This window comes from Borostomias antarcticus (genome assembly GCF_949987555.1).
Source record: "Borostomias antarcticus genome assembly, chromosome: 3".
Lineage (NCBI taxonomy): Eukaryota > Metazoa > Chordata > Actinopteri > Stomiiformes > Stomiidae > Borostomias > Borostomias antarcticus.
The window spans coordinates 35,816,389-35,837,471 of record NC_140236.1 but is presented as its reverse complement, the minus strand read 5'-3'; the positions used below and the strand labels follow the sequence as shown (position 1 = coordinate 35,837,471).

General features: G+C 48.6%; 2 protein-coding genes across 4 annotated transcripts in view; both read left to right on the top strand.

Moving 5' to 3' along the window:
- The window catches only part of csnk1g2b (casein kinase 1, gamma 2b), a 32,146-nt gene extending 24,055 nt beyond the window's left edge, over positions 1-8,091 (top strand). For 2 of the 3 annotated variants that reach the window (XM_084461637.1, XM_084461638.1), the window contains exons 8-12: positions 11-159; positions 322-405; positions 4,205-4,306; positions 5,098-5,204; positions 6,483-8,091. In XM_084461637.1, the coding sequence (XP_084317763.1) occupies positions 11-159; positions 322-405; positions 4,205-4,306; positions 5,098-5,204; positions 6,483-6,537 (497 nt within the window). In that variant the 3' untranslated portion in view covers positions 6,538-8,091. The remainder of the gene's footprint in view (positions 1-10; positions 160-321; positions 406-4,204; positions 4,307-5,097; positions 5,205-6,482) is intronic. The other variant, XM_084461639.1, reaches the window with a different exon arrangement.
- A 1,101-nt stretch (positions 8,092-9,192) lies between these two features.
- Positions 9,193-20,915, top strand: mfsd12b (major facilitator superfamily domain containing 12b; the record flags this gene model as incomplete). The annotated part of the gene is made up of 10 exons (XM_084436173.1): positions 9,193-9,463; positions 9,897-10,107; positions 10,732-10,864; positions 13,674-13,868; positions 15,865-15,957; positions 16,086-16,178; positions 18,442-18,612; positions 19,534-19,628; positions 20,122-20,252; positions 20,884-20,915. 10 exons carry the CDS (start codon positions 9,193-9,195, stop codon positions 20,913-20,915), a joined length of 1,425 nt encoding a protein of 474 aa, XP_084292299.1.
- Between the last annotated feature and the right edge of the window lie 168 nt (positions 20,916-21,083).

Sequence of the window (21,083 nt, the reverse complement as noted above, 5' to 3'; positions counted from 1 at the left end):
TCTGTTGCAGAAGAGATGGCCACTTACCTGCGCTACGTCAGACGGCTGGACTTCTTCGAAAAACCCGATTATGACTACTTGAGGAAACTCTTCACTGACCTCTTCGACAGGAACAGCTACGTCTTTGACTATGAATACGACTGGGTCGGCAAACCCCTCGTGAGTTCCTCTCGCCTCTCCGCATCGCGTCGCCCGACGCGTTTGATTGGCCCGCTCATCTTCATCTCTTTCCTGTATCGGGTCACAAACGGGGATCGTATCGTAGATCTCTTGTGACGTCACGTCCGATCTAACTGGCTTTGTGCTCCTCTGCCGACACAGCCCACACCGATAGGCCCGATCCCCAGCGACACGCCCCTCCAGCCCAGCAGCAGAGACAAAGCACAACAGCAGACCAAAAACCAGGTGAGCTCCGACCGCGGCCACGCCCACCCACACCACGCGTCATTCGCCGCGCGTCCATGGTAACGAACGGCTAGACCCGCTACCGTCTGCTTCCTGGAGTTAGGCTCCTCCCTCCGGGTCGGTCCCACCCTAGTCTGCTCCGGGGCGTTACAACCCGCCCCTCAGCTCAGACAGGGGCTGTGAAATCTAGCAACACATCTTGGCGTTGGTTCAGGAAGCGTTGAAAGGGCCGGTGGAAGGTTATCTAGACCGGAGCTCCTGCCATTGCACGCCTAGTGGAAAACGCACAGACGTTGAAATGCATCTGTGCATCGTTCACACTTGCAATTACGAGCATTTTGCCAAATGTGGGGCTAAATTGCACAAGTTTTCTTTTTTCTTGAATTATTATTTTTTGCATGCAAGCCTTGATCCTACATTGTCATCAAATCAAATTCTTACACCTTTATTAGTCTGACTCATGGTTTTTCTCTGAGGCTAAGCGAAGCACATTAGGATTTATGATTGACTTGTGTTGAGGACTCTGCTCTCTGCTCTGCTCACTGCTCTCCTGTCTAAAGCCTAGTTTATACTGTATAAAACAAGCTATGGCTCACCGCACTTAAGACGCATAACAGTATAAATTAAGCCTAATTTATACTGTTATATTGTGTGCGTCTATGAACGAAGAGCCATAGCTTGTCTTATACAGTATAAACTAGGCTTAAGACGATGAGTGTTAGCTGTCTATTGCAGTTCCTGGCACACTTACTAGCAGGAAGTTGCATAGTTATGACTACCACGGCCATTTTACAGTAGAAACCCTGGAGCAACATGGCTGTGAAGCCACAGCAGCTAACTAAGCCAGCACTGATATTCTAGAACAATCCCCATGCGTTTCTGATCAAGGCGGTTGTCACACCTGCATGAATTAGTGGGTTTTGTTTTTTCTGTTTGCCCCCCCCCCCCCCCTGTATTAACATAGGCTTTCTTAACAAGCCTGCTTCTGCTTGGGTGATGTCTTCTTTAATTATTTTTGTTTGTTTTTGTTGTTGTTTTTATTCACTCCTCCTTCACACCATTCTGACACACTACCTCACACCTGACCCCCATCCCACCCCACCCCCCCCCTCACCTGACCCCCACCCAACACCCCCCCTCCCCCCTCACCTGACCCCCACCCAACACCTCCCCTCCCCCCTAATCTGACCCCCACCCAACACCTCCCCTCCCCCCTCACCTGACCCCCACCCAACACCTCCCCTCCCCCCTCACCTGACCCCCACCCAACACCCCCCCTCCCCCCTCACCTGACCCCCACCCAACACCCCCCCTCCCCCCTCACCTGACCCCCACCCAACACCCCCCCTCCCCCCTCACCTGACCCCCACCCAACACCCCCCCTCCCCCCTCACCTGACCCCCACCCAACACCTCCCCTCCCCCCTAATCTGACCCCCACCCAACACCCCCCCTCCCCCCTCACCTGACCCCCACCCAACACCCCCCTCCCCCCTCACCTGACCCCAACCCAACACCCCCCCTCCCCCCTCACCTGACCCCCACCCAACACCCCCCCTCCCCCCTCACCTGACCCCCACCCAACACCCCCCCTCCCCCCTCACCTGACCCCCACCCAACACCTCCCCTCCCCCCTAATCTGACCCCCACCCAACACCCCCCCTCCCCCCTCACCTGACCCCCACCCAACACCCCCCCTCCCCCCTCACCTGACCCCCACCCAACACCCCCCCTCCCCCTCACCTGACCCCCACCCAACACCCCCCCTCCCCCCTCACCTGACCCCCACCCAACACCTCCCCTCCCCCCTAATCTGACCCCCACCCAACACCCCCCCTCCCCCCTCACCTGACCCCCACCCAACACCTCCCCTCCCCCCTCACCTGACCCCCACCCAACACCCCCCCTCCCCCCTCACCTGACCCCCACCCAACACCCCCCCTCCCCCGTCACCTGACCCCCACCCAACACCTCCCCTCCCCCCTAATCTGACCCCCACCCAACACCCCCCCTCCCCCCTCACCTGACCCCCACCCAACACCTCCCCTCCCCCCTCACCTGACCCCCACCCAACACCCCCCCTCCCCCCTCACCTGACCCCCACCCAACACCCCCCCTCCCCCCTCACCTGACCCCAACCCAACACCTCCCCTCCCCCCTCACCTGACCCCCACCCAACACCCCCCCTCCCCCCTCACCTGACCCCCACCCAACACCTCCCCTCCCCCCTCACCTGACCCCCACCCAACACCCCCCCTCCCCCCTCACCTGACCCCCACCCAACACCCCCCCTCCCCCCTCACCTGACCCCCACCCAACACCTCCCCTCCCCCCTAATCTGACCCCCACCCAACACCCCCCCTCCCCCCTCACCTGACCCCAACCCAACACCCCCCCTCCCCCCTCACCTGACCCCCACCCAACACCCCCCCTCCCCTCTCACCTGACCCCCACCCAACACCCCCCCTCCCCCCTCACCTGACCCCCACCCACCACCCCCCCTCCCCCCTCACCTGACCCCCACCCAACACCCCCCCTCCCCCCTCACCTGACCCCCACCCAACACCCCCCCTCCCCTCTCACCTGACCCCCACCCAACACCCCCCCTCCCCCCTCACCTGACCCCCACCCAACACCTCCCCTCCCCTCTCACCTGACCCCCACCCAACACCCCCCCTCCCCCCTCACCTGACCCCCACCCAACACCCCCCCTCCCCCCTCACCTAACCCCCACCCAACACCCCCCCTCCCCCCTCACCTGACCCCCACCCAACACCCCCCCTCCCCCCTCACCTGACCCCCACCCAACACCCCCCCTCCCCCCTCACCTGACCCCCACCCAACACCCCCCCTCCCCTCTCACCTGACCCCCACCCAACACCCCCCCTCCCCCCTCACCTGACCCCCACCCAACACCCCACCTCCCCCCTCACCTGACCCCCACCCAACACCCCCCCTCCCCTCTCACCTGACCCCCACCCAACACCCCCCCTCCCCTCTCACCTGACCCCCACCCAACACCCCCCTCCCCCCTCACCTGACCCCCACCCAACACCCCCCCTCCCCCCTCACCTGACCCCCACCCAACACCCCCCCCTCCCCCCTCACCTGACCCCCACCCAACACCCCCCCTCCCCTCTCACCTGACCCCCACCCAACACCCCCCCTCCCCCCTCACCTGACCCCCACCCAACACCCCCCTCCCCCCTCACCTGACCCCCAACCAACACCCCCCCTCCCCTCTCACCTGACCCCCACCCAACACCTCCCCTCCCCCCTCACCTGACCCCCACCCACCACCCCCCCTCCCCCCTCACCTGACCCCCACCCAACACCCCCCCTCCCCCCTCACCTGACCCCCACCCAACACCCCCCCTCCCCTCTCACCTGACCCCCACCCAACACCCCCCCTCCCCCCTCACCTGACCCCCACCCAACACCCCCCTCCCCCCTCACCTGACCCCCACCCAACACCCCCCCTCCCCTCTCACCTGACCCCCACCCAACACCTCCCCTCCCCCCTCACCTGACCCCCACCCAACACCTCCCCTCCCCCCTCACCTGACCCCCACCCAACACCCCTCCTCCCCCCTCACCTGACCCCCACCCACCACCCCCCCTCCCCCCTCACCTGACCCCCACCCAACACCCCCCCTCCCCCCTCACCTGACCCCCACCCAACACCCCCCTCCCCTCTCACCTGACCCCCACCCAACACCCCCCCTCCCCCCTCACCTGACCCCCACCCAACACCCCCCCTCCCCCCTCACCTGACCCCCACCCTGTGCTCTTTGCGCCAGTCGCCCGAGCCCAAAGGAAGTGAGTCTCAGCCCACTCCAGTGACCAATAAGGAGACGCTGGGGTCACATCTAACGGCTGATAGGCTGGGGGGCTCTGTCCAGGTACTGCTTGCGCATGCCGGCTGCATGGCTGTTTGTCCTGTCCGTCAGTGTCTGCACACCTTCGGCTGTCTGTCTGTCTCCGTCTCTCTGTCCTCCTGTTCTGTTCTCGCCCTGCTCTGTCCCTCCTCCCCTTGCGCCTCCCTGCGCTCCGGGCTGACGGCCAGGGAGGGAGGCGCGAGGGAGACCCAGCCGCCTCAGCGTGGTCAGCCGTGGGGAAGGGATTCATGGGGGACCGGTGTGAACATGAACACCAGCTCAGACTCTCACGGCCAGTTTATGGTCAACGAGACGAGTGCCGCACAACATATCTCGGCCGAAAATGACGTCAATCGGGCGTTTGATAAATGTCGAATTGGGGCCGTCGCGACGTGTCTGATTGGCGTCTCTCGTGCCTCAAAAGTCTTGTCTTACTGGCCATGAATGAATCTTCAGCTTTAAGGGATGAACGAGCAAAACACAGCTTTTATCTGTAACTCCTTTGTTTCATTGCTGAAATACTTGATTGTGATGCAGCCTTTATGTACCCTGTGGTTAGACAACAAGGGCTACTTGAAGCCTCAGATGATTTGAAGGACCGGAAGGATTGAAGCCCGTTCACAGAGCAAATATGCCACCTAGTGTTAGGGAATGGGAATTACACCCGTTAAATGCGATATCTTGTATTATGGTCCACGGGTCATTGTTATAAGCCAAATCGAACGTGCTCATTGCCTTGCGATGACTTTGACAGTCGTATGATCCTTCTAGACAGCATGAATGATCTCTCCCCCCTGGCCTGTGTATCCATGCAGGTGATGAGCTCGACCAATGGGGAGCTGAATACTGACGACCCGACGGCAGGACACTCCAACGCCCCCATCACTGCTCCCACTGAGGTGGAGGTAGCGGACGATACTAAGTAAGAACCGAGCCGGAGGGCCTCACACCAGGACAGCGAACATTTTAACATGATCTGGGCTGAGTTTCCCAGAGGCATCGTAGCGCTACGTTGAGCAAGACACCTAACCCCAAATTGCTCCCAATGAGCAGGTTAGCACCTTGCATGGCAGCTACCGCCATTGGTGTGTGAATGGGTGAATGAGAGGTCATTGTAAAGCGCTTTGAGTGCCGCTAAGGTGGAAAAGCGCTATGTAAGTGCAGTCTATTTACCATTTATTGCGATGCCCAGTATTGAAGTGTCAGGCGTTCTCATGTGATGACAGGTTTCACCCTTGATACCGAAGCCTTGGTTATACTCCCGAGAGAGACGCGTACTTGGACAGCTGCGGACGCCACGGATGTGTAGCAGTTCTGACTGCGTCCGTTTGGAGGACACGCGTTCCACACACGCGTAGTAGATCACCACCAATCAAATTGCAGTCAGAAAATAAAAAAGATTTGAGCACAGGTTGCGCTCAACAGCAACAACTTTGTGACTTTTTTCAAACACCAGCAGGACTCATCCCATAGCAAGATGCCATCCTCTCCTTTCCCTTTTTATTTGTCATTTACCAGGTGCCAATATCATATTTCTTTTTGTATTTGCATTTCAGTAACTACATTGCTTCTGACATTTGTGTAGTGAATTTGCCTAATAAAGTAGCATAGTTGTAGCGTAGTCACAAATAAATGGAGACCCGCGGATGTCTACGTGAACACCCTCTGATGAACACATGTACCCATGCCACACCCTCGCGTACTTGTGGACACAAAGTATAACCAAGGCTTTAAAGTCGCACTGAAACGGACGTTTGAGATCATCTAACTTGCGTAGTTTGACGTATTTCCGACGCAAACAAGCTATGAGGGTGGGACATGTGTTTAGAGGAATTTGATTGGAACATTGACAAGTGGACGAGTTTTAAGAACTTTAGAGAGATTCGATAGAAGGATAGCGTTGATTGACGGGTGGATGTCGTGAGAATATTGGCCTAAAATCTAAGGTACCTGTTGTCCTCATTGCACGTGACCTACCGTTTTCCAGGAAGAAATAAATTATATACTTTGATATAAGATTACAACAAAAGTAGAATTTTTTAATTTTTTTGGCATACATCGTTGAATAGATGAACACTATGACCAATTATGTGAACCAAAATGGGACAGAATGCTTTTTTCATTTCAGTGTGACTTTAATGTTGGTGACGTGTTTGTTTGATTTGCTCTGGAACTGAAGTGAGTCTCTGATCGCCTCCAGGTGCTGTTGTTTCTTCAAGAGGAGAAAGAGGAAAGCCCTCCAGAGGCACAAGTAAACAGAAGACATGGGAGAGAACTTGAAACATTCTGGTCACTGTCAAGTTTGAAAATGGAAGCAACTACACAGATCACTATCTCCATCTCCCTACCAGTCTCTCTCTCTTTCTCTTTCTCCCTCTTTCTCTTTCTCTCTTCTCCCCCTTCTCTCTCTCTCACTCCGCCCCTCCTTCTCTCTCTTTCTCAGTTCTCTCCTGCTACTGGCGAGTAAAGGAAAGTTGTAGTCCTACAGACTAGCGGACTCCACAACAGACTCTGGTTCCTTTAAAAAAACACAAAGAAAAAAAAAAAAGAAAGAAAGAAACATTTAAGTACCTGCATAATAACGGGGGATTGAGAAAAAGTAAAAAGCTGTAACAACGAAATGCGAAAACCATGACGTGAATATGAAAAAAATATACTGTTTGAAACAGTTGTTGTATTCTAGATTCCATACAGAACATGTATTGTTCTACAGCCATTGATGTGGGGGACGTGTCAATGGGTCAAGTGAAAGAATTCTGTTCCATAGAAATAGTTCTTTTATTTGTGGGATCAAGGTAAGGGGCAAGAATGAACTATACTAATGATAACTCTGGAATCACTGAATGCAACAGGAAGCATTTCATCTAAAGCAGAATTGGAGGGTTTTTATGTATTTTTTTTTTCTTTTTTGTAATTTAATCCTCAGTTTTCAAAGTTGACCCCCTGGATTGAAAACGAACTTTTACTTTTATGTTGTAGTGTTCTGGAATTCTTTTTTCTCTCTCGCTCTCTCTGGCTTTCTTTTTTGTCTGTCAATATGGACTTCGTAGCACAGTCACTGGCCTCAGGTACTGTGGAAGAGTGAGAGAAACAGATATTAAGCTCTCTTATTATTGCACTTTTGGAAAAAAGAAAACAGTGGAATTCTAGGTTTAAAATTAACAAGAAAACAACTTAATAAAGACTGATCTAGGAAGAGTCCTATACATGGCTTATATCTGAGTAATGGCCGAAATGTCAAATTACATGAAACAAGATATGTCTTTCGATTTTATTTCTTACATCAAAATAATTTACCAGGAAATCATAGTTTGTGCCTTTCCAAGTAAAATGTTTAAAGCTCAAGTGAGTGTCCTGCGATGAGATTTTATCTGAACTGTTCAAATGTTGCCCATCAGATTTCCATTTGTGAGCGCTTGTATCTCTCCGGAAGTAATGTCTGTGACGCGTCATCATGAGGCACTTGTGCGGGCCTCTGTAGAGGCCCCGCCCCCTGTGGAGGCCCCGCCCCCTCCCCATCCTCATCACCTCTGCTACGACAATCAAGAGATCCTTACAGTGGGCGCACTGCACACAACAACAAAGGAAGATTTCAAACTATTCTGATCATTGTTGACAGAATGTGTTTGCGTCATTGTGATTTTTTTTTAGTTTAGGGATCGGTTATTGGACAGGCAAGTATGTAGTTCCCATAGTGTTTACATGGTGTCTCAGAAACGAAGTGAATGCTCCTCAATGACTCAAAGAAGCCACCTGACTTGTATTGGATATACAACTGTTTTTCATTTGAGGTTCCTTGCTGCTAACAGTAGTTCCATGTTTCTCTGCCTGAACATTGTAATGTTCTATGTTTCTCTTGGCCTAAAATGAGATGTGTGTCTGACAACTTGGTGCTCTGTCGTCTATGTGCAGTAGTGAATCAGTAGTTGTCCCTAAAGTTCATATAGGCCATCAGAGATGTGAAGGACCTCGTATTCTTTATACTAGAGATAGACCATGCGTTTGTATTGTTTTTAACAAAGGGCGGTTACCCCCCAACACCTACATGCTTGGATCATGAGTGATGATGAATAACGACCTTGTGAAGCCAAAATGATATACTTGTCACAAGACGCAAGGGGAAGTCAAAGATGCCCATCAGAAGGGCACCAAACCAAACCTGAATTATAGGTATTCGCATGCTCAACTGAGCTTAGTAGAAACATACCAAAAATGAACATTGATTATCATAGAGACTTGAGGCAGTGTGGGGCTCATCATAATTGGATTCTTGAAATATTTGTATAGAGGTCCAATTTTTTTTTAAGAGCATGTTCAGTCTGTCTGATTCTGTTCATAATATGGTTACTGCTTGCTATTTCAGTCAAGTGATAGGGGAAGTGAAACAGCTGTTTCGTTGTAACACTGAAACGCACACCGAACCTGAGTCAGTGAACAGTGAACAATAGGAGCCCAGCCTTTTTTTGACTATAAATACAAGAACTAGCTCCTCTAGCAATAGATGCCGGATGGTGGACGCGTCCTCTAGACAGGCTGCGGGATAGGAACCCTATGAGCGCGCTGGTCCCCCAATACATTTTTTGCTTATTTTATACAGTGGACTACAAACCCTGGCTACGTTCAGGTGACGACTTTTAGCTGTGAAACCATAGCCTACATTTAAACTGGTTCAGATGGCCAGGTTTGAGATCTTGCTATAGGCCTAATCCTGCAGCATGGTTTCACTTTATAATAGCTCATAGACAAATAGCATTTTGGAGAGCTGCAGTGGATGCCCGTATCGGGGTAGTAGGCTACTGTAGTCTACACCTTTGTTTTTGTAAATATAAAAAAAATACATGAGTTAAACTGTGAATAAAGGAGTCGTTTTTGGCATTTAGCCTCGTCGTTTTTTATTTTATTTTTTTATTATGTCGGATCTTCCTAACGAACGATCCTTATCCGTCTTCAGAAAGTTAAGTTACGCAGTTGGTCACTTTCTGAACGACCTCTGCGCCTCTCTATGGTTCACGTATTTATTGGTGTACTATCATTCCGTGTTGGGGTACCAGAGCAGCTATGCAGGTGTGTTGCTCCTCGTAGGTCAGGTCGCGGACGGGATTTGCACGCCTCTTGTGGGATTAGAATCGGACCGAGCGTCGTGCGCAGCCTATGGGAAACGAAAAACGTGGCATTTAGTGGGTATGTATTGAAAATATGTAGAATCGTGAAAATATGTAGCCTCATGATATTGACTAGGATCAGCGTCTGACTGAGCTGGGTTTAAGTAGCCTGCCTATACACCTACTTAATGTAATAGTAGAAGGAAAGTTCTAGAAAGAACCATTTTCATGTGTGTAAGGTTCCAGATATAACCACTTTCAGGTCCATAAAGTAGCCTACTGTTTCCAGCCTCTTTCAGACCTGAAAAGGGTTCATTCAGATGGTTCTACTTCAGTTATAAATCGTTCTATATAGTTCTCAACTATATGGCTTTAGATTGATCATGTCCTCCCCATTGCCTAAAGAGTAATCTTATCATATTATAATAGCTGCAGGTTGATCAAAGGGAAATTGTGTGCCAGTGTGACTGGACTTGTGTTCGTTTGCCTACTGCATCATCCCTTCCCTCCAGGAACTATCAGTGTCCTCGTCTCCTTTCCCTTCATCTTCAACCCGTGCCCGGGCTGTGACCAGAACACGCCCCAGTGGGTGGGCCTCGCCTACTTCATCCCCTTCATCGTCATCTTCCAATTTGGCTGGGCCTCCACTCAGATCTCCCACCTCTCACTCATCCCGGAGCTGGTGTCCAGTGAGCACGCCAAGGTGGAGCTGACGGCCTACAGGTGATGAACTCAGAAGGGTCCCAGTCACTGCACGCTGGTCCAGTTCTGTCAGGTTGAAACTGAAACTGATATAATGTAATAGGAATGTTAGGTACTTGGTTACTTGGAAAGCTAGATGTAAAATTCCCATGAAGCTTTTACTTCAGCTGTGTGAGAACAGGACAGACAGGCTACGTGGGAAAACCCCAAAGAATCCAGAGTTGTGAATCCATTAGGGCCAACAACTGAGTTTATTATTTTTTTTAAGCTTCTGAGATTAAAGTCAGAATGTCTGAGAAAAAACCTCGGAATTTCTGAGAAAAAAAGTCAGAATTTTTTTACTTTAAACTCAGAAGCTTAAAAAAAAAAAAAAAACTCAGCTGTTGGCCCTAATGCTCTTCCGTAGGTAGTCATCACACACTCAAGTTCTGACAAGGAAATGAGAATCTATGAAAAATGGAAGCAATAACCATTGAAGCACTTCAAACTAACCCTAAAGCTTCCACAAGCTTTATGAAATAAATTACACAATATCTGGATAGTATAGTTGTGAGCATAATCCTATGCAATTTGTAAAACCCTATCAATCTTTATAAATATCTGGCAACTTAATGGTCCAAACTTGTGTGATTGTCCTGTCTGTAGGTATTCCTTCACTGTCTTGGCCAATATCACGGTGTACGCTGTGGCCTGGTTACTCCTCCACTTCCAGGCCCAGCACACTGATGATCCCTTCATGGTTGACGGTCTGGGCCGTGCTGACATCCCTACGTTCAGGGTAAGGGCTGATCTAGCTCGTGAGCTGTGTGCACTTTTCCAGGCACAAGGTCTCATCAATCCAAGTGTGCTTAGTAGGTTAAGGGGAGACACTACAGGCAAAATTAATTTTTTTCTTCCACTCATGCATTTTCAGATTTTTCCTCATTATTCTACTATAATGTAATATCACTAAAAGTGCCCAGACTTTATTAAAAACGGCTACATTTCAACGTTTTATCTACCCACACAGATGAAAACATCTACAAGTGAATAGGATTTTTTTCCTTTAAAGATTTCTACCAGTTGAATCTTCACATTAAAGTCCCAGTTAACCAAAATCCGAGATTTGCTTGAAAACACATTCTATGTGTTAGTGATGCATTGCTGATAACATGTAAAAATGGGATGAACCATGTGTAGTACTGAATTGTGAAGTTAGACCAGTTTTGTGTTTTTGACCAGTTTTGATTTCTGGATTTTCTGGGCGGGCTTAAAACGGTACCGGATGACGTAGAGCGGTGTTCTTAGCATATCCCCGCCCTAACACTATATAAAGCTAGAACGGATTTGAATCTTCGGTTCTCCTGCTCAATCTTGAGTCTAGAATTAGCTAGTTTTAACCAACAGTCTAGAATTAGCTAGTTTTTCTTAGTTAGCAATGCCTATGCATAAAACTAAACGAAAATGCATCCTTCCTGGATGCCAGCAGGAATGGGATGATAAGGTCTCCTTCTTTCACTCCCGAGTAAAGCTGAAATGAGAAGCAAATGGTTAGCATTTTTGAAGAGCCATGGTGTTACAGAGGAGTCTGTCACCGCTAGCGCCCGCCTCTGCAGCAAACATTTCACTCCCGAAAGCTTCTGCAATTATAATATGAGGCTTTTGGGTTTCACGGACTCACGACTGGTCCTGGTGAATTCGGCGGAGCCAACCATCTCTCTCCCCGGCCTCCATTCTCCTCCTGTCAACCATCTCCCTCCCCGGCCTCCATTCTCCTCCTGTCGCATCAACCTTTGGTGCCGACACCGCTGCCTTGTGTGCTTATAGCTTATTAACGTTATATCGTTAGCTAGGTAACGTACGCAATAGGAAAATACACTGCTACGTTAATCTACAAAATGTGTCTTGACATTTATGTGGTAATGTCAGCTATGATGAATTATATGTAATCTTAGGAGGAATTATAGCTAACATTAGCTATGTAGCTTGTTGCAGATGGGAGTGTGTATATAACCTTAGTCTAGCTAACATAGCTAGCAGCACCGACCAGGCGACCACCCACCAAATAACGTTACGGATGATATATTATGACTATAAGCGTTAACTATACAGAAACTGCCTGCCATATTTGTGGCATCTGATGTGCGTATGGGTTCACCGGTAATGGTTACAGTATATTTCTCCAGCGGGAGACCGGGAGGCGGGAGCGAGGGGGATGGTTAGGTAGAGCAGCTGCAGCTGGAGAAAGACGCACCCTCTCCCAGTGAAGCGGTGCTCGGCGGCTACTGGCTGAACATTCCAGTTCTGTTGGATATGAGAGGGAAAGTTGAAGCCGAGTGCTCGTTATTCTCACACGTAACATTGCCAACGAGAGTGGATGAGTCTGTCCCGATTATCAACTCCGGTATTGTATGCTTCTTCGCGCTATGAGCGCTGTTCAAGCCAGTGACTAAAAGGTACATTTTAAACAACTTTTTCCATTGATCCCAAGGGGCGACAGGATCGCCTGGGAGGGATAGGAATGGGTCCGGAGGTGGCAGGGAGAAAATAGGGACAGACTCATACATTCCTCGTTGCCTGTTTTTGTATTTTGCATCTAAGGGCAGTAACACTGGCGCGTTGGTATAGAGTAGCTACAGTTTTACCTGTGTTGTTTGTCAGGAGGTAGGTTAGGAGGAAGCATCTGTGCGTTTGACTCATTAGACAAGTGTAATTTCAACTCCTCTCTGTTTTCACAAAGCTGTGCCTTCCTACCACAAAAGAGACGGCGTGCCAGTGTGACAATATGCAGACCAGAGAACGGTACTATTTGACAGGTTCTTCCCTCCACACCCCCTCCCCACGCAATTGGGTGTGGCTTCGGTGCCTTCAGCAGACACGCCCCCACAGTCTCAGACCAGAGAATGCTGCTGATTTTTAACCGATTTTGAAGCCTTATTTTATATACTTAGCGACATTTTTAATCACTCAGATTTGGCTGGGTGGTTAATGACATGTTTTCCTGTGGTGTGTGAAGCTCATAACAAAAATTTGAACTGGGTTAACCTGGACTTTAAGAGAAAAAAAATTGTAAAATTGTGAAATTGTATTCACATTGATTATGGCATCACAAACAGTTATATTTCTGAAATGAACATATTAATTCATAATGCTTACATTTATAGGCCATTTACTCAAAGATTCAGCACCTGACATAACTCAATACCAGCTATCTCAACTTCCAGGGGAAGAGCATTAAGTTAACGATGTCAAAACAGAAGTATCACTTTAAGCCTGGCTTTATCCATTGTTTAGATAGTAGGTACCAACATATATGCAAATATACCTAGTTTCTATTATTATTATTATTATTATTGTTATTATTATTATTATTGTTATTATTATTATAGTTGTTATTATTGTTATTATTATTGTTATTATTAGAAAAAGTACTATTCACCCGTAGTGTCTCCAAGTAGGCTGCAATAGCTCCCGGGCGCTGATCAGCTTGTCCTACTGAAATGTAATGTTTGAACCACTTACTTTACTATGGAGTGGATACAAAACCCACATACTGTCGTGTTTTCCATATTAAATATAGTCTCTCCGCTTCTCTCTCCTCTCACCAGGACCTGTCCCTCATTGTTCTGGGTATCGGGGCCGTGTTCTCCCTGCTCTTCCACCTGGGCACCCAGGAGAAGGTCGTTGCCAGGGAGAGGTCTGGCTCAGAGTTCAGGGAGAGTCAGCCCCTACTCTCCCTGCCCACCTCCCCCCGGTTCCTCCTCCAGTGGAGAGACTGGCTGAGGGAGCCCTCCTTCTACCAGGTGACTCCAGATATACAGAGTAGAACACTGCAGCCAGATTCTCTCCTTCCTTCACAAAAGTCGACTTGTTTATTTCGCCTCATGAATTTCAAACAAGTGCATAGTGAACCTCTCGTCCCCCACCCGTGATGCAGGCCGTCAGCATGTACAGTTGTTATAAGTGGACTGGGCTTTTCAAGTTTAGATTAGAGCCAGCATATTCTGTAGGCTCATCATATTTTTTACTTTGTCTAAAAATGTGAGCATTTATTTGAAAATAAGTAGTGAATCAAAATATATATATATATAAAATATCAGTGAACTAGAAATGGTGCACAGAGAGCACTGACCTCCACACATGAATGCATTCCGTGGCTCTGTGCATGTGCATGTGAGCAGGACATGTTTGGTATTTATGCATTCGTTGGGTCGAGATCTTTTTGCCAGTCCAGACCCCGTGTCTCTGTGACTCTCCCATGTCGAGATATGGCCGTTTCAATCCCCCCCCCTTGACAATGAATGGGGGGAATTTTTCACTCCCCAAGTCCAAAAAATGAATGTAAGTGAATGGCCAGCCATGTTTGGGAGGCTCCTGGACCCACCGCGTGATTCAGATCTGCTCCAAAAGTGAAAGGGCTCCATATTGGCCCATGGTACACCCTTCCACCAAGTTTCATGAAAAGCGGTGTGGTAGTTTTTGCGTAATCCTTGTCCAAACCATGTCCAGACTATTTTATGGCTGATAAGCATACATTGTAATGGATTTTTAACTGATCTAGTCAAAAAGGATTTGCCAAGATTCGCTCAAACAGGTTAAGTCTGGTTTATTGAGCGCTTCCAGGATGTGATTGGCTAACCCATTGTACATGTCATTAAATGGCAGGCGTCATCAACAGTGGTCGAGAATACAGACCCGTGACATAGAGAAAAGGCGATAATTCTTGCAGGGACAATGGGACAAAGGATGGTTATTCTGGAGCAGACAACGTCTAGGTGTGTTGACCTCCTGGAGGTCATCCTGTCATGAATTAGATTAGCACAGCTATGTGAAAGGTGGAGGGAGGTGGTGAGTTACAAAGGAAGTGATGAAACTACAATTTCTATGACAACATACAGCTGTTCTTATAGTTCTGGTCAAATTGAATTGCCCGCCCTAGGCACTTCCCTTTAGGTGTTACAGTAAGGCTTATCTGGACATGTACACGTATTTGATTGAGTCAGCAGGTAGCATTAAGTGTAGACTCATGAGTGTGCAGCATTGAATTTGAGTGGTGTCAATATTAAATTGTGCCCATTCGCCCTTATGGAGTATGCATATTAAGTAGAATGTCAAAGGGATGATGCGTTAAGCATTGAGACATAACTTCCTGTTTGACGTTGAGTGGCGGCTATTTTATGTATTTATTTGTGCCTGCTGACTCATAATGTGCCCTAATACAGAACGTGCCAACATTAATGAGGCCATCTGTGAACTCTAGAGCTTTTCTTAGTCTCTCCCTGCATTGTACCCACAATGCACCTATAACCTTGATACTAACTTATGAGAATCCTACCGTTTAGAACAATCAGCAAAAGAGCGAAACACCTCAAGCTCTGAACTCTGGATTTAGAAAGCAGACAGGCTCCTGAGTAGAATAGACTCTACTTTTACTGAGAAACCATGTATAGTTTTTAATGTACAAAGCAAAATGTACTTGGCAATGGGAAAAATGAATTGTGGTAAACGCCCCCAGGTGGTGGTGTTGTGTAACATGTGTAATGCACAAATGCACGCATACACAAACGTACAGGGGACAATCTAATAACCCCCCCCCCCCCAATTTCATCGGGTGGGGGACAATAAAAGGGTGGTGTGGTGGAAGCTCCATCTCACCCATGCCTCTTTCTTTCAACCACAGGGTAGATAATCATCAATATTGTGCAGAACACATGGACAGTGTTCCATACACAGCAATGCATAGTTTGGATAAGTAGTTAACTTGTTGGTGAACCCACCTTGTATTTCTTGATGTTCCAGGTGGCTTTTCTGTACATGTGCACTAGGTTGATAGTCAACTTGTCTCAGACTTACATCGCCATGTATCTCACCAACTCCTTGCTACTGCCCAAGGTAGGCCCACTGGACGCAGAACGCGGACAGAAGTGATGTCATACTTTCTAAATGTTCACTGGAACCATTGTGTTTGTGAAACTTGCAACGGTTGAGATCTTTGAGTTGAGTTCCTTCTTCTTTTGCAGAACTTCATCGCCACCATCCCACTGGTCATGTATGTCAGTGGACTTGTCTGCTCTCTGATCATGAAGTCAGTCAGCAAACGCATAGGCATTAGTGTGAGTCTCTCTCTCTCTCTCTCTCTCTCTCTTTCTCTCTCTCTCTCTCTCTCTCTCTCTCTCTCTCACTCACTCTGTGATGGATGAGGTATATTGGTGTGATCTCTGTATAAATCAATATTTTGTGCCAATGCAGTATAACCACAATGCTCCCAGTGTTCACTTTCCTGTTTCAGCATTCAAAACAACTAACCTTTGTACATCAAATCTCTGACCTCCTACAGTATGTAATAATAATAATACATTTTATTTTGTATAGCGCTTTTCAATAACCCAAAGTCGCATTACAGAGGTGTCAGCAGGAGGGAAAGAACACAAAACAGACATGGAACAAGCAACAGACAACAGATAACAAGCAAGGCAGAGACATTCAACAGCAGGAGCATGAAAAACAGCACAGACATTGGCAGGATGGCTGGGGCAGGTGGGAGACAGAGGGAGGGCAGGTGGGAGACAGAGGGAGGGCAGGTGGGAGACAGAGGGAGGGCTGGGGCAGGTGGGAGACAGAGGGAGGGCAGGTGGGAGACAGAGGGAGGGCAGATGGGAGACAGAGGGAGGGCTGGGGCAGGTGGGAGACAGAGGGAGGGCTGGGGCAGATGGGAGACAGAGGGAGGGCAGGTGGGAGACAGAGGGAGGGCTGGGGCAGATGGGAGACAGAGGGAGGGCTGGGGCAGATGGGAGACAGAGGGAGGGCAGATGGGAGACAGAGGGAGGGCTGGGGCAGGTAGGAGACAGAGGGAGGGCCGGGGGGCCGAGGGAGAGAGGGGCAGGGGCCCAGGAGGTGGTCAAGGGCAGGGAAGGTCATAGGGTAGGGAGAAGAGGTAGGTTTTTAGCCGGGATTTGAAAATGTGAAGTGAAGGTGAGTCTCTGACAGGCTGGGGGAGAGAGTTCCATAGTCGGGGTGCTGCTCTGGAGAACTCTCCATCTCCATAGGTTTTAAGTTTGGATGGGGGTACAGTGAGGGTGAGAGTGGAGGAGGATCGGAGGGCTCGGGTGAGGAGGTCAGACAGGTAAGGGTTAGGGTTAGGGCCAGGTGGTGGAGAGCTTTGTAGGTGAGGAGGAGAACTTTGAAGTTGATGCGTTGTTTGATGGGGAGCCAGTGGAGAGTGTGGAGGACAGGGGTGATGTGTGACCGGGACTGAGTGTGGGTGAGTAAGCAGGCGGGCAGCAGAGTTTTGGACAATCTGGAGTCTATGGAGGGAATGGGAGGTAATGCCAGTGAGGAGGGAGTTGTAGTAGTCGAGGCGGGAGGAGATGAAGGCGTGGATGAGGGATTCAGCGGCAGAGGGGGAGAGGCAGTGTCTGATTTTGGCGATGCAGCGGAGGTGGAAGTATGAGGTCTTGATGATGGAGCTGACGTGGGGATCAAAGGAGTGGCTGGCGTCCAGGATGATGCCAAGGTTGCGTGCCTGGGGGGAGGAAGTGATAGTTGAGCTGTTGATGTTGAGTGAGATGGGTCCGGTTTTGCTAAGTGTGGATTTGGTGCCAATGAGGAGAAGCTCTGTTTTGTCACTGTTGAGTTTGAGGAAGTTGAGGTTTTTATTGCAGAGATGCAGATTTCGATGTGGGTGGAGGGGTGAGTTGTGGGTGGATTTGGTGCTGAGGTAGCGTCGGCGTAGCAGTGAAAAGTCCAGGTTGAATGTGCGGATGATGTGACCGAGGGGGAACAGATATCAGACGAAGAGCAGGGGGCCTAGGACTGATCCCTGGGGGACTCCCTGCGTGACAGGAGAGAGGGTGGAGGTGTGACAGGAGAGAGGGTGGAGGTGTGGCCCGGAGAGGGAGATGAACTGTTGTCTGTCGGTGAGGTAGGAGGCGAGCCAGTCCAGTGCGGTGCCCTCAACACCCAGTTGGTGCAGCCTTTGAAGAAGGATGGAATGGTTCAATGTGTCAAAGGCTGCGCTGAGGTCTAGTAATAGCAGGATGTTGAGGGCACTGGAGTCTGCAGAAGTGAGGAGATCGTTGATGGGGGGGGGAGTGCAGAGGATATGGACTGGGAGAGAGTAAGTGGGTTGACCGATTTAATGTTACGGAAGGAGATGGAGCGTTTTTGGGTGGTGCGGTGAGGGCAGAGGGGCAGAGAAGAGGATGCAGTGGTGGTCAGAGAGGGGGAAGGGGAGAGGGTGAGGGTTGGATACGGGTAGGGAGGAGGAGCAGACTAGGTCCAGGGTATGGCCTTTGGCGTGGGTGGGGAAGTTGATGTGCTGGGTCATGTGGCAGCAGTCTAGAAGTCTAACCTGTGTGTGCTTCTTCCCGTCCTCAGATGACTTATCTCCTAGGCCTGTTGCTGATCCTGGGCTTTTCCTTCTGGGTGTTGCTGGATGTGAAGATGGGAAATCAAGTATATGGAGCCGGCGTGCTGCTGGGAGCAGGTTCTGCCACCATCTTGGTCATGTCTCTCTCCATGACGGCCATGCTCATCGGAGACCAGACAGTAAGAAACATAGATATGAACACATGATGACTCGTAATGGATTGAGCGGCGCAAAATACGGCCGCCATGTTGGTCCGGTACCGCTGTCACGTGACAACCGCTCTCCTCAGCAGTTTCAGTCAGTAAGAGTAACCCTGCATCAAGAGAGAACTCTAGAAGATAAGTAGAAACAAATATTTTTGTCTTTGAACTATCCATAATAGTCAAATAACTATATAATTTCATTTAACTTAATAATTAATAATAAATAAATAAAATTAAAAATTACAAAGTGCAAAACAGCAGCATCCAACAGTTTTAGTTGTATCTATCAGCTAACAACTATGTATTTATCATCGTTCACTTAAAAGAGCCGGCACATAGAGCCGTATCGTTCGCGACCGACCCATCACTAGTTTACTCGCGGAGCTCCGTACCGGACCAAGATGGCGGCTGCATTTTTCGTCCGGCAGCAATCAAATCAGCGTCAATGCGGCGTCTAGTGTATATGTCTATGGTAAGAACCTCCCTACTGCTACCCACCAATTCTGCAGAAGTCTAGCAGGGGGGGCTAGTGATGCTCATATGATGTTGATGTATAATGTTCTGATAATGTAGTTACAGTTACATGCACTCCACGGGCGGCTGTAGCTCAGTTGGTAGAGCGAGTCGTTCAGTGATCGAAGGGTCAGTGGTTCGAATCCCAGCTCCGACTGTCCACATGTCGAAGTGTCCTTGAGCAAGACACCTCACCCCAAATTGCTCCCAATGAGCAGGTTAGCACCTTGCATGGCAGCTACCGCCATTGGTGTGTGAATGTGTGTGTGAATGGGTGAATGAGAGGCCATTGTTAAGCGCTTTGAGTGCCGCTAAGGTGGAAAAGCGCTATATAAGTGCAGTCTATTTACTCCATGGACCTGAGTGATCTCTTCTGTTTGGCAGCAAAGTGGGGCTTTTCTATACGGGGCGATGAGCTTCACAGACAAAGTGGCGAACGGCCTTGGGGTCATTATCATCCAGAACATGCATCCCTGTAGGTGAGTGCAGGCTGCACCAGACTCACACTGTCTATACATGCACCTCCTCACACGTCACAAGGGGAGTAATCACACCTGCAATTGCTGTAATTGTAAGATAAGACTGATAGATTGTGGTTGCAATTGAAGAGTTCATTTGCAAAAACAGATATGTGCATTTTGATACATTTTGATAAATATTTTTTTCAATCAAATGTCAACATTAAATATCAATTAAATTACAGTTTGATGGTTTTGATTACGTAAAGAAGACTCTTCTTTATTTAATCAAAACAACCCAACTGTTATTTAATTGATATTTAATGTTGACATTTGATTGAAAAAAATATTTATCAAAATGTATCAAAATGCACATATCTGTTTTTGCAAATGAACTCTTCAATTGCTCTCTCTCTCCCCCTCTCTCTCTCTCTCTCTCTCTCTCTCTCTCCCTCTCTCTCTCTCCCTCTCTCTCTCTCTCTCTCTCTCCCTCTCTCTCTCTCTGTATCCACAGTACAGAAACATGCTGTCCAGCCTGTGTCTGGTTCTACCATAATGTCATGGTGATAGTGACTGGGGGTGTGGCGATCGGAGCAGCGTTGTCCCTCGGCACAATCTTCATTTGGCCAATCAAGATCCGCCAAGGCAGGTTCAATCTGCCTGCATTTTAATAACAACAGTTTTTGATAGAAAATCCATCTGCTGTTTTAATGGATTTCATCGGGGGAATTGCATCGTCCTGCTAAATAAATTTCACAAATTGTAATATCCTTGTTTCTAAGATTTGTATTTGGTTCTGGGCACATGGCTTTGAATGTTTCCCTGTTCAACAAGTTATTTTAGCTGGTGAAATGAAGCCACATCCCCATCTAGTGTCCAAGTGCTAAACTACAACTATTTCATGGGCTTTCCTTATACACAGCTTGTCAGCATGGGAGCACCCCATGGATGTAATGCCTTCGTCGGGCTCAAATCCATTTAAATTCAATTTATTTGGAATATGAATTGCCCAATTCCATAATTTAAATTGTATTTCAAATTAGTTTACAATAGCTTGATGTGAACAGAAGCCTTCTGCATCAGAAGTAAACTTTAACTTTTCTATTCACACTTATTCCCTTAATTGTTTTGGAATGGGACTGACCCCAGCCCTGATATCCAATTAGTAAAATTATGAATAAATTGAGCATCAATTCATCCATTGTAATTTTCTGAATTGAAACTTTATTGACACCAATATCTTCAGTCTTACACCTGTCATTCTCTTTCCCTGTAGGTATCCCCCAGGTGTTGGGGCCAGGGGATTGATCATGTGATGCCCAGACTGACTCATCTGATAAATGAAACAACCCTAATCTTACTGTGGAAAGCAGGAGCCTTGAGGATATATATATATATGTATATACTGTAGTGAATTACACAACTGAGGCTAAAGGGAAGTTCACAGTAGGACTGAACATCGTGAAACCCCTATTA